This window comes from Octopus bimaculoides, chromosome 10 (genome assembly GCF_046866305.1).
Source record: "Octopus bimaculoides isolate indiv1 chromosome 10, ASM4686630v1, whole genome shotgun sequence".
In the NCBI taxonomy this organism is placed as follows: domain Eukaryota; kingdom Metazoa; phylum Mollusca; class Cephalopoda; order Octopoda; family Octopodidae; genus Octopus; species Octopus bimaculoides.
This window is the reverse complement of record NC_142937.1, coordinates 31,136,690-31,150,726: the sequence shown is the minus strand read 5'-3', so window position 1 is coordinate 31,150,726 and position 14,037 is coordinate 31,136,690. Positions and strand designations below refer to the sequence as shown.

Genomic DNA, 14,037 nt, shown 5'->3' with positions numbered 1-14,037 from the left:
ACCACATGGTTGGGAAGCAAGCTTCTTAACCACACAACTTGATCCAAGTCCTGTATTTATATTTTTTCTTTTGCTTCTTCCCTTCATTTGTGATTCTTATTCTCCATCTGGTCTGACGAAGATAACAAGGAGACTGGTTTGCATGGCTGTGGAAATGCAATGTGCCAGTAACTTGATACTGAGTATTTGGTTGTTTCTTCAGCCAGCCGTGTCAACTGTGTGTCAATGTATTATTTTATTTCCTGTGTTTCTAGAGTACAAATGAGCTGGTGGTTATTTTCTATTATTTTAAATGGATGAGGAAAGAATCTCTTCCTGGATAGGACACCAATCTGTTGGAAGTAAGTTTACCATTGAGGAGAATTTAATCTAGCACAGCATGCGAAATAATAGCAGTGTAGCCATTGTTTACGGAGGGGAACAAACAATAGCACTCTGTGCTAACTTACTTCACATTTAATGGACTCCTGACAGTAATTGTTTATTAATATCCACTTTTCCATACATCTGCTTGGAACATGATACAGAATGATGATCTCTTGGCTGGTTATCCATCATCATCATCATCTTAGCGTTCACTTTTCAATGCAGGCATGGAACATATGGAGGTTATTGATTTTTTAATGTCACCAACCCTCACCTGTTTCCAAGTAAGGTAATATTTCCCCCTGACCAGACATCTTCTTGCACAATATCGGAAATGAATAACACTGCATATATGACAATGACACTCATTTACATCATGTGATGTCAAGACGAGGAATAAATGCACACACAACAAGCTTCTTTCAGTTTCCATCTACCAAGTTCACTCACAAGGCTTTGGTCGATCTGGAACTATTGTAAAAGACACTTGTCTAAAGTGTCACACAGTGGGACTGAACCTGGAACTGTGTAGCTGGGAAGCAAACCACTTAGCACTCAGTCATTTATGCCTTAGTCATTTATTCAAGACGCCTGTGCTTGCTCAGATTTTCATATAAATAGGTTTGTATGAAGGAATTTTCTAAAAACATTATTTATCCTAAAAAAGAAGAAATTACATTTGTTTTCTCATGTTTGTAAAATGAGCTTGGTTTGTAAGGCTTTAGTAGGACAGGGGACATGTGTGAGGTCTAGGTACGAAGAGGAAGTTTGTAAGGACTAGGTAGAGCTTGAGGGTAAGAGATTAGTCAGGTGATGAGAAGTTGTGGCCAAGGGTTGACAAGTACAGAAAACTGATATTGTTTGCTAAATAAAAGATAATGTGTTTGAGTGATTATATATTTTGGTATAATTGTGGAGCAGTGAAAGGGAAGTGCACTGTGAAACTCCTCCTTGCTGTCCATATGTAATTAACTGCTACTTCAACACTGAACCTGCTAACTTTTGTAAGATATTTTTGATGAATATTTGCAATTAGAAAACAAAAGGACAAACAGTTGTATGTTTCTTTTAATAGATTATCATTCATGAAGATGTCATGCACTATCTGTGTGTGTGTGTGTGTGGAGAGAGATGAAAATAGAAAGAAAGTCAATGAAGAGACATGTAAACTAGATATAATATTGATGGAAATATTAATTTTTGATTCAATTTTTAGTAGAAGCAGTTGGGTTTTCCTTTGTTTATTTTCCCCTAAATCAGTAGAGGAGCATTGCTTATAAACTTTTCAAACTCACTCAGATTGAAATAGCAAACCTTCACACATACACAGGAGCTCAACTTTAACCCCTTAGCATTTAAACCAGGCCATGTCAAGCCCAAATGTTTTACCTGATTTGTGTTCAAAATGGACAGATTCAGCCTCTCACACCTACCTTACAATGTTATTCTTAAAATAAGCTCTCACATCATCAAAATCTTGAAGCTACAAGATGATACATGATTTATTATAAACAATGTGAATCAATAAGCTTCACATTTGACAGAGTAATCTGAATGCTAAATGGCTAAACTAAGAACTTTCAGTGTGTTTAGAGGTTAAATGTTGGCATTAAGAGAGTTCCAGGTAAATGTTGTTGAGAAGAGAGTGGATAGAGTGTTGATATGGAGGTGTAAAAGTATTTGGGGATGATGAGGGTAAGGTAGAAATTGGTCTCTTGATTATGTTGTGGTATGAGTGGTATAAAGTGTGCTAGTAGTGAGGAAGAGCAGAGGTCAGCAACAAGTTGGTGCTAACACTTCTGTACTTGAGGTGTAGCTGTGTCGTTAAGTAACTTGCTTCTCAAACTCATGGTTTTCTGTTCAGTCTCATTCTGTGGCACCTTGGACAAGTGTCTTCTACTATATGCCTGAGTTAACCAAAGCCTGGTCAGTGGATTTGGTTGATGGAAACTGAAAGAAACCTGTCATATATATATATATATATATATATATATATATATATATTGTGTCATCCTATTAATAAAGCAACCTCTGACAATCTTCCTCGCCAACCTCCGAAAACCTCTCTTGCCAACCTCCAACAAGCTCTTTCACCTTCAGCTGACAATTTTTGATATATGATATGGATTTGTTTGGCTTACGAAATGGGTAGTGTAAACCCATATCCAAACATAATGTAACGTCCAGGAAATTCACCACTCTGGAGTTAATATCAAATATAATGTTAAGATTAAAGAAATCCTTTAAGAAACCTCTCAGGTATTTTCTCATTCTATTCAATGCAGTTTTAGACTGGCTACATACAGCTAGAAGTGCATCATCCCTATACAGTCCCCCAGTGAGGAGAGGAAAACTATCCTTAATCTGCGAAAGGAGGTATAGGCCCACTAAGTCAGTCACCTGTGCAGAATCCGATGACCCCATGGTTATATCGAAGAAATTGGTGGAATCAACTCTCTGCCAATCACACTCATTGTAGGAGATGAGGGTCTCCCTTGCCACTAAAATTACATCAATATCCGAACTAAGTGTATCTGCAAATTTGCAGGTCATTTGGTAGACGAAAACTAAAAGAAGCTTGCAAGCTATGGACATTTAAAAAGTGCAGTGGAATTACAAGCAGGTTAATAGAGAAAGACGTCTTTGTATGGGGCAGATGCTAAGGAACAATAAGCACCAAAGACATATGGGAATTAGACTCTCTCAAATGCCCAGGAGGCTCTCTCAAGGTTGTAGATAGTTTTTATTACCTAGGTGACCAAATTATCAGTGGTGGAGGATGTTCTGAAAGTATTGTTGCTAGAATAAGAATAAGAATCCTAAGAAAAGGATGGAGGAAATTCAGAGAGCTATTACCTCTGTTGGTAACTAAAGGACTCTCTCTCAGTGTGAAAGGCAAATTGTATGAGGCTTGTGTATGAACAGCTATACTCCATGGTTGTGGGTTCTGAATGCAAAAGACATGACTAGACTAGAGAAGAACAAAGCTAGTATGCTCCAATGGATCTGAAACATCAGTGTGCACGTATGACAAAGTGTAAATGGACTGAGAGTAAAGTTGGGCAGAAGAAGAATCAGATGCAGCATGGATAAGAGAAGAATCTGCTGGCTTGGACATGTAATGCATATGAATGAAGACAGCTGTATAAAGAAGTGCTGATCGCTTAAAGTGGATGGCATCTATGGAAGGGGATGAAGTAGTGAGGGCCAATCTCAAGATGTTGGTCCTCACAGACGAGATGACAACAGACTGAGATATCTGGCAATATGAGGTTCTGGAAGTACTGTGTTCCACTCACATGTAACATTTTTTCACACACCTTACCCCAATAAACCAAACTACCTCTCCTCTTCCTCACATCTCTTCTTCATGCGCTATGCTTATCTCTCCCTCCCCTCTCCTGCAGCCCAATCCTTTCCTCCCTGCCCACTGCTATCTTTTGCATTCACATGAATTACCTACTCATGCACTCTGGTCAGTCCTCTACCATCCCATTGATATTCACATCCTCATGGCTTGAGAGTATGTCCTGGCACATTGCCACCATCTTTCTTGCTCCCCCTCTCTCTCTCACTCCCCCCTATCTTTCTGATTGAGGTTACCATGTATCTTCTCTACAGCAGGACACCTGTTTCTGTCCCTCTGTCATACTCTAACCTCTCATCACCTGGCACAAATCCACCTCCTTCAGTACCACTCCTGTTTTGACATCACCTGATGGTTGTAAAGGAGTAGCTTCAGGATACAAGCAAAGTTGTTTATTTCCCGTCTTGTACATCTGGCTATGGAAATATTAACCATGTTTGGAAGCAGGTGGAGGTTGGTGACAGGAAGGGCATCCAACTGTAGAAAATCTTCCTCGATAAATTCCTCAAACCCATGGAAAAGTGGACGTTCAACAGTGACAATGATGACAAATTTTACTGACGTAAACCACCCCCAGGTCCTTTGGATTTTGATCTTTTTATCTTTTCTAGAATCAGTTGTGTTATGGAATTTTTCTCATCATTGTCAGTCTTTCTGCAGTCGTTCCACATTGTTACACAACCGTTTGATGTGTTAACAGAAAATATAAATTCAATTAGAAAGAATTGTTCAGTAAATAAGTAATATTTCTTTGGAATTAACAGAACTTTGTTACCAATATCCACATTGCCTTTTTTAAACTGATATTATAAAATTTAACTTGAAATAACATGAATTTTTCTTGCTTTTTCCCAATACATTTGGTTCCTGTTAGTGCCTTCATCATCTATTCATTCAACATATTCCACAATTTTCTTTTTAAAATGACAAAACTGACTGAAAGTGTTTTTTTCCTTTTTGGCTGTGTTAAAAATTTTGCTTCCCAACCACATGGTACCAGGTTCAATCCCACTGTTTGGCCCCCTTGGGTAAATTTCTTGTATTCTAGCCTCTCAGCTTCACCAAAGCCTTGTGAGTGGATTTGGTAGATGGAAACCTAAAGTAGCCTGTTATATATATATGTGTGTGTGTCTCACCATCACATGAAAACCAGTGTTGGTGTGTTTACACCCCCATAACTTAGCAATTTGGCAAAGCGACTAATACGAATAAGTAGCAGGCTTTAAAAATGTAAGTACTGGGGTCAATTACTTGACTGAAAGCTCTTCAGTGCAGTGCCCCAGCATGGCCACAGTCTAATGACTGAAACAACTAAAAGATATAAGAAAAATTTACATGTTTTTCTTCCTAAATTTCTTGAATAAATAAATGTTCATAACTGTACAATTTGCTCTAAGAAAATGTCTTCATTATAACGATGAGATAAACGTTGGCAAGTTTTGTCCCTTTTTCAAGTAAAATATTGATCCTGTTAAGAGGTGATATTGCCTTTAATGACACATTTCCCTACAGGAGTTGTTTCAAATATTCTTGATCTATGGGGACATGTGACACCCATACTTCCAGCAGGGTTTTTTTTGTGTCCAGCACTTCTCTCATCTTGACCCAACTCGTCAAACTCACAATATCCCTTACTTTTACTTCTTACAGTCAGCTGTGTGTGGCCATGCTGGGACAGCACTGCATTGAAGAAGTTTAGTCAAATGGATCATTAACCCTAGTACTTATTCTTTTAAAGCTTGATGCTTATTCTGTCAATCTCTTTTGCTGAACCGCTAAGTTATGGGGACATAAACACATCAACACCTGTTGTCAAGCAGTACTAGGGGACAAACACAGACAGAAAGACATGTGCACACACTCACACACACACACACACACACACACACACATATACAACAGGTTTCTTTCAGTTTCCATCTACCAAATCCACTCACAAGGCTTTGACCAAGTGTCTTTTATAGCAGATGACACTTGCCCAAGGTGTCATGCAGTGGGGCTGAACCTAGAACCATGTGGTTGTGAAGCAAGTTTCTTTATTTCATAAAAATTTGCCATGCAGGCATTACACAGAGGGGACAAACAAGGACAGACAAACATAAAAGGGTGAAGAAGCTTTGTTGATTAAAAGTTCTGTTTTAAATGAACGGTGAAATGCGATTAAAAATTGTGATTACAATAAAAAAATTAAAAGGAAGTGGCACAATCTCGATGATAGACTCAGCTGATAGCTGTACTCTTCCCATCGATGACAACAGTTGTTCTGCAAAAGCTATCAGTCCCGTTAATTCCGGACACTCCACAAATGCGTGCAAGACGGTTTCCCTGTTCTGCCCGCACCTTGGACATGTCGCCAAGACAGCACTTCTGTGCCTTGACAGTTTATCATGAACAGGTAACACCATATGGAAGCATTGCCAAGCCAGTTACTACACAGCTACTCTTGCACCTCTACAAAGATGTCAAGATATTTTACAGAATTCTTGATGCAGGGACATAAAACTCGTTTGTTGGGCAATGGCCAACTTTCTTTCAGTCACACATTATTCATTGTTGTCTGTTGTGTTTCTCTGAAACACATGTCCTCTGTTAGTGACCCTTTCAGTATAATCTCACTGCTGGCCCTGATTAAAACCAAACTCTTATCTCTTGCAGACCACCATATTCATCATTATTTTTTCCCCCCTTCTTGAAGGGGCTACAAAAGGTTAGCGTCAGTTTCTACCCTTGGTGGCAATGCTTTTGTTATTCTGTAAATAATTCATGAAGATATAACTATAAATAGTTGTACAAAGACCATTTACATATGAGATAAAAATACAATAGGTAGCATATATAAACAGTCACTTGAACTGTTGTAGGTTAAGAGGTCTTCAACTTATCAAACTGTAATCCATCTTGGCTTCTCAACCATATAGCAATGACTGTCTCAACATATACATTACTCTCTCTCCCTCCCTCTCTCTCTCACAAGCATGTGTGTGTGTGTACGTATTGAGAGAGAGTCTACAGCATGTAGTCAAAAGGTGCTTGAAACAGGTATCCTTTCTTTTCTTGTTTCTTTTTTCTTGCCTTAATCTCTTTTATTATGCCCTCATGTTCCACTGAAACATTCTTCTGCGTCTTTCCCTTTCTTTTGACACACAATTCACTGGAAACATTTTTTTATGTTCATTCTTTTGTGTTTACATTTTGTCCATTACCTTTTGAATTTTTGTTTACCTCTTGTAGCTTATGTTCTCAAACTGTCTCTCTCTCTCTCTCTTATCCTCCTCATTCTGTTTAGGCTGTTTACAAACATATATATGTGGAGGTGCATTGGCCCAGTGGTTAGGACAGTGGACTCGCGGTTGTAGGATTGCAGTTTCGATTCCCAGACCAGCTGTTGTGAGTGTTTATTGAGCGAAAACACTTAAAGCTCCACGAGGCTTCAGCAGGGGGTGGTAGCAAACCCTGCTGTACTCTTTCACCACAACTTTCTCTCATCCTTTCTTCCTGTTTCTGTTGTACCTGTATTTCAAAGGGTCAACCATGTCACACTCTGCGTCACGTTCAATCTCCCTGAGAACTACATTAAGGGTACATGTGTCTGCGGAGTGGTCAGCCACTTGCACATTAATTTCACGAGCAGGCTGTTCCGTTGATCAGATCAACTGGAACCCTCATCATCATAACCGATGGAGTGCCACAGTACATACATATATACATATACATATATATATATATATATATATATATATATATATATATATATATATATATATATATATATATATATATATACACTAGCAGAGATACCCACCATTGCTTGAGATTAAAGTGGCAGAGTTTTTAATTGCTTTACTTGTTTCATTAGTACCCAACATCTGGGTATTTATTGTCCACCCACACCACTAACTCTTCTTTTCCTCTCCAGTAAACACAACACTTCAGGTTGATGAGTGCAGATTAACAGAAATACATACGACACCCAAATATTTTATTGTATGACAAACATTTTCACTGACCAGGTTTTCACAATAAATCCCAGTGATCCTACCTTGCTTGTTGCACAATGGGAGAGGCATGTCTTATCATTCATCAATGGGAAACAGGCTTCTTGTTTCATTTACAATGTTGTTTTTATTTTTGCTTCATTTTATATCAGAACCAGGCTTTTTTAGGTGGGCCAAATATTTTATTGGTTCGCCCCCCCCCCTGGTTTCTCTTTAAAACTAAACACAATGACATATTTAATTTTAATTTTATTTTTACAAATGATACTATTGCAACTTTGTGTCTTTCTCTTTGTATTACAGGTTTGTTGTGTTCCTGTAATGAATGTACAAACACAAGCACATGTAATACAACAGGAGTGTGCTATGCACTCATGACGCGGAGAAAACAGGGCAAGAAACTTATCTATAAGTGAGTGTTTGTATAATGATTTTCACCTCTTTTCACTTATTTGCATCATTAGAGATAGTATGCTGATTGATGTTGTTGTTTGTGTTGGTGTCAAGTAACTTCCGTCAGCTTTGCTCAAACTGATCTCTAAAGGTATGAGATGTTTTGGCACAGTCATTTTTGTATCATCATAATTGACATCATTGATTTGATGTTGACTTATTGACATGAGACATTTTTATGTGACTCTTATTCTTTTCTGCCTCTGTTATGTGTGTGCGCTGAGCATATTTCTCTTTGAGGAGAGGAAAAGTATTTACATCAATTCTGTTCAATTAATAAATTGTTCTGTGTTTGTGTGTGGAACTCAAGATTACTTTTGTCAAAACAGGCTGAATATCCAGTCAGCCATGCCAAATTACCTGCATCCAGACAGCTGCACTTTATCATTTCATTCTAGAATTCTGAAATAGAGATGGATTGAATCATCATCACCATTTCCCATGCTGGCATGGGTTACACAATATGACAGGAGCTGGCAAGGCTGGAGAGCTGCACCAGGTTCCAGTTGTCTCTTTTGGCATGGTTACTGTAGCTAGATATCCTTCCTAATGCCAACCACTTTACAGTGTCGAGTGGATGCTCTATACATTGCATCAGCACAGGTGTGTTATATGTGAGTGTTTTACCTGGCTCCAGCTTGGGTGGGGGGATATTTTTTATGTGGTACCAGCCCAGGTGCTTTTTGCAATCTATCAATGCTTCAGTTCACTTTGGAACTATCATGTTATTATATACTATTACTTTGTGAAGGCGCATGGCTCAGTGGTTAGAGTGTCGAGCTTACGATCATGAGGTTGTGAGTTTGATTCCTAGACCAGGCTGCGTGTTGTGTTCTTGAGCAAGACACTTTATTTCACGTTGCTCCAGTTAACTCAGCTGTAGAAATGAGTTGTGACATCACTGGTGCCAAGCAGTATCGGCCCCTTTGCCTTTCCCTTGGATAACATCAGTGGTGTGGAGAGGGGAGGCTGGTATGCATGGGCGACTGCTGGCCTTCTACAAACAACCTTACCTCAGAGGGTAACTTTCTAGGTGCAATCCTTACTTTGTGAAAGTTAGGTTATGTTAAACCAAACTCTTTAGTCTTTGCAGAGATAACCCCTTTAGGGCTGGTGCTGGTAGAACAGCAAAATCTTCTCAGCAGACCATAAAGTGGTTGGCAAATGACAAGAGAGAGCAGAGGGTAGAAGGGTTCTTTAGTTTTGTGTGGAACATCACAACCTGGTCCCACATTAAAATGCTTCTTGTACATTCTTGTAAAGTGATTGGTGTTAGGAAGAGCATTCCTCATCCAGTCAAAGAAGCCATGTCAGAGTGGTATGTATGAACAAAATGTGGTCCCTTGATCTATGAGGGTAATAACTGAATAAGAACTAACTTGAATTCTGACAACTTGCCCAATCTATGCCAGCAGGGTAAGCAGACATAAGGTGGTGGTGATGGTGAACTTGTCATAATGGAGCTCAAGGATAAGTTAAACACAACACAAAGCAGCAAGTTAAAACTTCAAGTTTTATCATTGTCACCATTTACAAGAGCAGAAATGGAGACATTCTTTCGAGCATCGAATTACATGTAAAAAGTCGCTGGTGAGTCGATAGCTGGGCTAGTCATAAAATGTCAACTTTCTAAGCATGTTATTAATTGGTGTTAACCTTGAAACTACATACTTGGGAACTTTGGCATAATCATACACTTAACTACATGGCAGTGTGTAGAATAATATTTATATATATATATATATATATATATATATATAAATATTAATATTAATAGTGAAGTAATTCAGAATGGTTTTGGTCATGGCAGCAAGGTCTTGTTGACTGACCACTATCTGAATGTTTTACTCCATATATATACACTTTCTATAGATTTCTTTATATTGTTCTGAAAATATTTGAAGGTTTATATCAGTGGTTCTCATTCAAGGTCTATAGAAGATTTTTAAGGGTCCCTGCAAGCAAAATAGTCAATTGGGGATCCACGATAAGATTTTAAGGGTCCATGAAAAAAATTTTGCTTTAAATGTATTTATTGTACGAAATAGCTAGATTTCTTTCATTGTCATCATCATTGTTTAACGTCCGCTTTCCATGCTGGCATGGGTTGGTTGGTTTGAATGAAAACTGGTAAGCTGGGGAGCTGCACCAGGTTCCAATCTGATTTGGCAAGATTTCTATGGCTGGATGCCCTTCCTAATGCCAACCACTCCGAGAGTGTAGTGAGTGCTTTTTAGACACCACCATCATGGATGCCATTGACCTGATACTGGCATTGGCCACGGCTATAATCTCACTTGGCTTGACAGGTCAACATAAGCATGGCATATCGCCAAGGGTCTTGGTCACCTGTCACTACCTCCATGAGGTCCCAGTAGCATTTCTTTCTCTCACATTTTACATAGTTCAACATGTTTCTGGCCACTGAATCATGTTCTCCTAGAGACTATAACTGCAAACCTACACAAGTGGATGGACAGAAAACAAATTAAACATTGAATGGCTAGTGGGTGGTGGTCCACCAGAATAAAATAGTAATCCAAGGGGTCCATAGATAAAAAAAAAAAATGGTTGAAAAACACTGCTTTATGTTTTATGTTTTATTTAGTGGCCTACACTAAGGAATATCAACTACAAAGACTGTTATTTATTCAATAGAGCTATAATAGACGCATGAGGAACTGTATAGGTTTATGCTAAGTATTATTTAATGTGCAAATGTTTATTTAATTATATTAGCTTATCAACAAAGAAGATAATAATTATTACTTAATTAGTTTTATTTGTATCAAAGTGGCTTTGTTTTAATTGGACTATCTTCCAAGTAGGGAAGACTCTTCTCATAGTGTATGTCTTTCCTTGGAAAACTGTCTAGATCCTTTTGAAGACATATTTGAACAACTGGAAAGACTTAAGATGAGGCACGTGAATCTTCATTGTCTTCCATTTGTGAATTGTCTCTTACTGTTGCTTGCCAAAGATTAATTCTTCAATATTATTGTCAGGGATTGATAAATTAAGTCCCAGGTGAGCCACAGGATCAATGAAATCTGCTATCCTCATCCCCCAAAGTGTCAGGCCTTGTGCCTAGAAGCACCGTGATCTACACTATAATCTTTCACTATAGCTTTGCAAAATAGGAATAATGACAGTACAAGACTTGTGGAAGGAAACGGTAAATTTAAAGTTGATTACAATAGGAAACTTTTAGGGGAACATTTTTATCATTAAGGAATTTTACCAAAATCCAATCACCAAGAAATCAAATAGTTACCTTAAACATTCAGTTATTAATGAATTTTTTTTTTCCATTTTATATCAAAATTAATGACAGTTTGGGAATTTCGAGTCATTCCATTTCCAAACATGGATACTTTTATTTTATGCTGCTGCTGCAACAGGAGTAAGTTATGGTTATCTGAATAATGAAAGGTCAACAGCTGACCTTAAAATGACCTTGCCAGTAACTTTTGAACTGTTGGTCAGATTTAGCTGCAAACTTAAGAATTGTGCTTTTGGGTCAAAACCCAGACCCTGTGTTCAATTTCAGTAAATTTCGGAAGGTAATGATGTTATTGTCCAACTTCAATGAGTGATCTGTTTTGAAATCCTTCAAGCACTCAAGTTATCTCTGTCTTCTCTCTTCTCTTCTTTTTAGCAGATATTAAATAATCAGAATAGAATTGCCAAATGGTCAGTTAGTTACATAGATCTGAGTAAACACAAAGAAACAGCAATTGTGATGATGGTGATGGTGATCATCATTGTCATCACTATCGTTTGTTGGCATTGCAAGCTTTTGTTTTTTTCTATTAAGATCACCACCATTACCACTGTATTCACAGATTGCACTGGATGCATCAAGACTTTGTATAATATAGTATGCAGTTAGATCTTAGACCATACAGAAGCTTGGCATACTTGATAAGATTGATCCAGGAGGCAGACTCAAAGAATTTAACCAGTTCTCATTGACTGAGTTAGTTGGGACTCCTCAACAATGATTTCTGTCTTTGAATACATTACCAAAATCTGCATAACATTTGTTGCATCAGCCCAGATCATAAGACCAGAAGTGTAAATCTTGATCCTAACATCAGCCTGAGTGTCCAGTGTTGTGAATTAATTTACTTTTATTCATTTGATCTGTTACTTGTGTATCATTAATCTACCGATGTTTATTAACAATAGTTTCATAGAATTTGCAGAGTAATCCTGAATTAAAGCCGTAATATGTCTTAGATGTTGGATTCATGTGGTATGTCTTAATATGTATTCTATTGTTGTAGTTTTAGTGTAGTTTTGCTTCAGGTGATCTGACAGACACTACACTGACAATTAAAGCAGCAGTGGTTTTGTCCTACTTCATCCCTCACCGAACTGTTATGACCACCACAATGTAGTTAAGTCATTTTCATATTACTACAGCTGTAATGTAACAGCCGTTCTCACTCTCACAGATAACATTGCAATGTTACTGCTGTTACCATAACAACCAACATTGCAACTTTACAACCTGTCACATACCACACCACTTGGTATCACTACAATACCATTATACTGTAATGATTACAGTGTAGTCTTGAGCCTAGGCAACAATTTGCAAAATTGTTAGAAGGTTTGCTAGATTGCTTTGTATTCATTCCAGCTCTGAGTTCAAATCTTGCTGAGGTTGACATAAACTTTCTTTGTCTTTTAGGATCATCATCGTCATCATCATTTAGTGTCCGTTTTTCCATACTAGCATTGGTAAAGACAGTTTGACTGGGGCTGGTAAGCCGGAGAGCTGCACTAGGCTCCAGTATGGGTGGGTGTGTGGAGACATCCCTTTTTATTCTCTCTGGCTTCTACATATAATTTGAAGAATTGTGATAAGGGTGCCTGGAATACTTAGCTGCTTAGACATTTAAGGAAATAACTTTGATATTGTTAAACTGGGGTTTAAGACTTAACACAAAATTTTTATGGTGGGTTTTCATTCAGAACACCTTAAAAAAAGGGAAAGTTTGTATCATAGAACGAGGAGTGGTACCAGGTGAGATGGTATCAAGAGGGTTCTTTACACCTTTTGTTATGAAGTATTGCAGCCTTGCAAATATCTGCTGCCAGTACTGTATTTCATGGATATTTAGTCTCTGTTGGTAGTGACATCATCATCGTTTAACATCCGTTTTCCATGCTGGCATGGGTTGGACAATTTGAGGTATGGAGAGCTAGTTGTTGCACTAGGCTCCAATCTGATCTGGCAAGGTTTCTACAGCTGGATGTCCTTCCTAACGCCAACCACTCTAAGCATGTAGTGGGTGCTTTTTATGTGCCACAAGCCCAGGAGCCAGTCAGGTGGGCCTGGCATTGATCACATTCGGATAGTGCTTTTTACATGCCACCGGCACGGGGGCCAGTCAGTGGGTACTGGCATACACAGTTCATAATTTTAAATGTGTATTAAAATAAACCTCATGATTTTGTAATGTTTTTTAGTTGACATCATGAGACTTTGAACAAATACCTGTTGTTATCTCTTCTATAGATACCTTTTTTTTCTTTTTCTGTCCACAGAATTGATAAACTCATTTGTTTACATTCGTCCAGTCTCACAGTATCAGCTGAGACAGACTTTAGTTTTACTTTGACAGGCATTTCAACATTATCTACACATGCTGTTTTATATTTGAACAATTTTTATTTTGTATTAAAATAAACAATTAAAAAGGAGCCAGTCGGAGCGGAGGGAACTGGCATCGAACACATTCAGATGGTGCTTTTTACAGGCCATCAGCACGGGGAGCCAGACAGTTGGCACTGGCAACGACCCATGCATGTATGGTGCTTATTGCATGGCACCAGCATGAGAGC

The 14,037-nt window shown here is 38.2% G+C and overlaps 1 protein-coding gene across 1 annotated transcript in view; it reads left to right on the top strand.

The window, feature by feature from the left end:
- Positions 1-14,037, top strand: part of LOC106868204 (TGF-beta receptor type-1) — a 44,450-nt gene that overhangs the window by 13,230 nt on the left and 17,183 nt on the right. Inside the window, exon 2 of the mRNA XM_089358518.1 lies at positions 8,032-8,140. Within this exon, the coding sequence (XP_089214644.1) occupies positions 8,032-8,140 (109 nt within the window). The remainder of the gene's footprint in view (positions 1-8,031; positions 8,141-14,037) is intronic.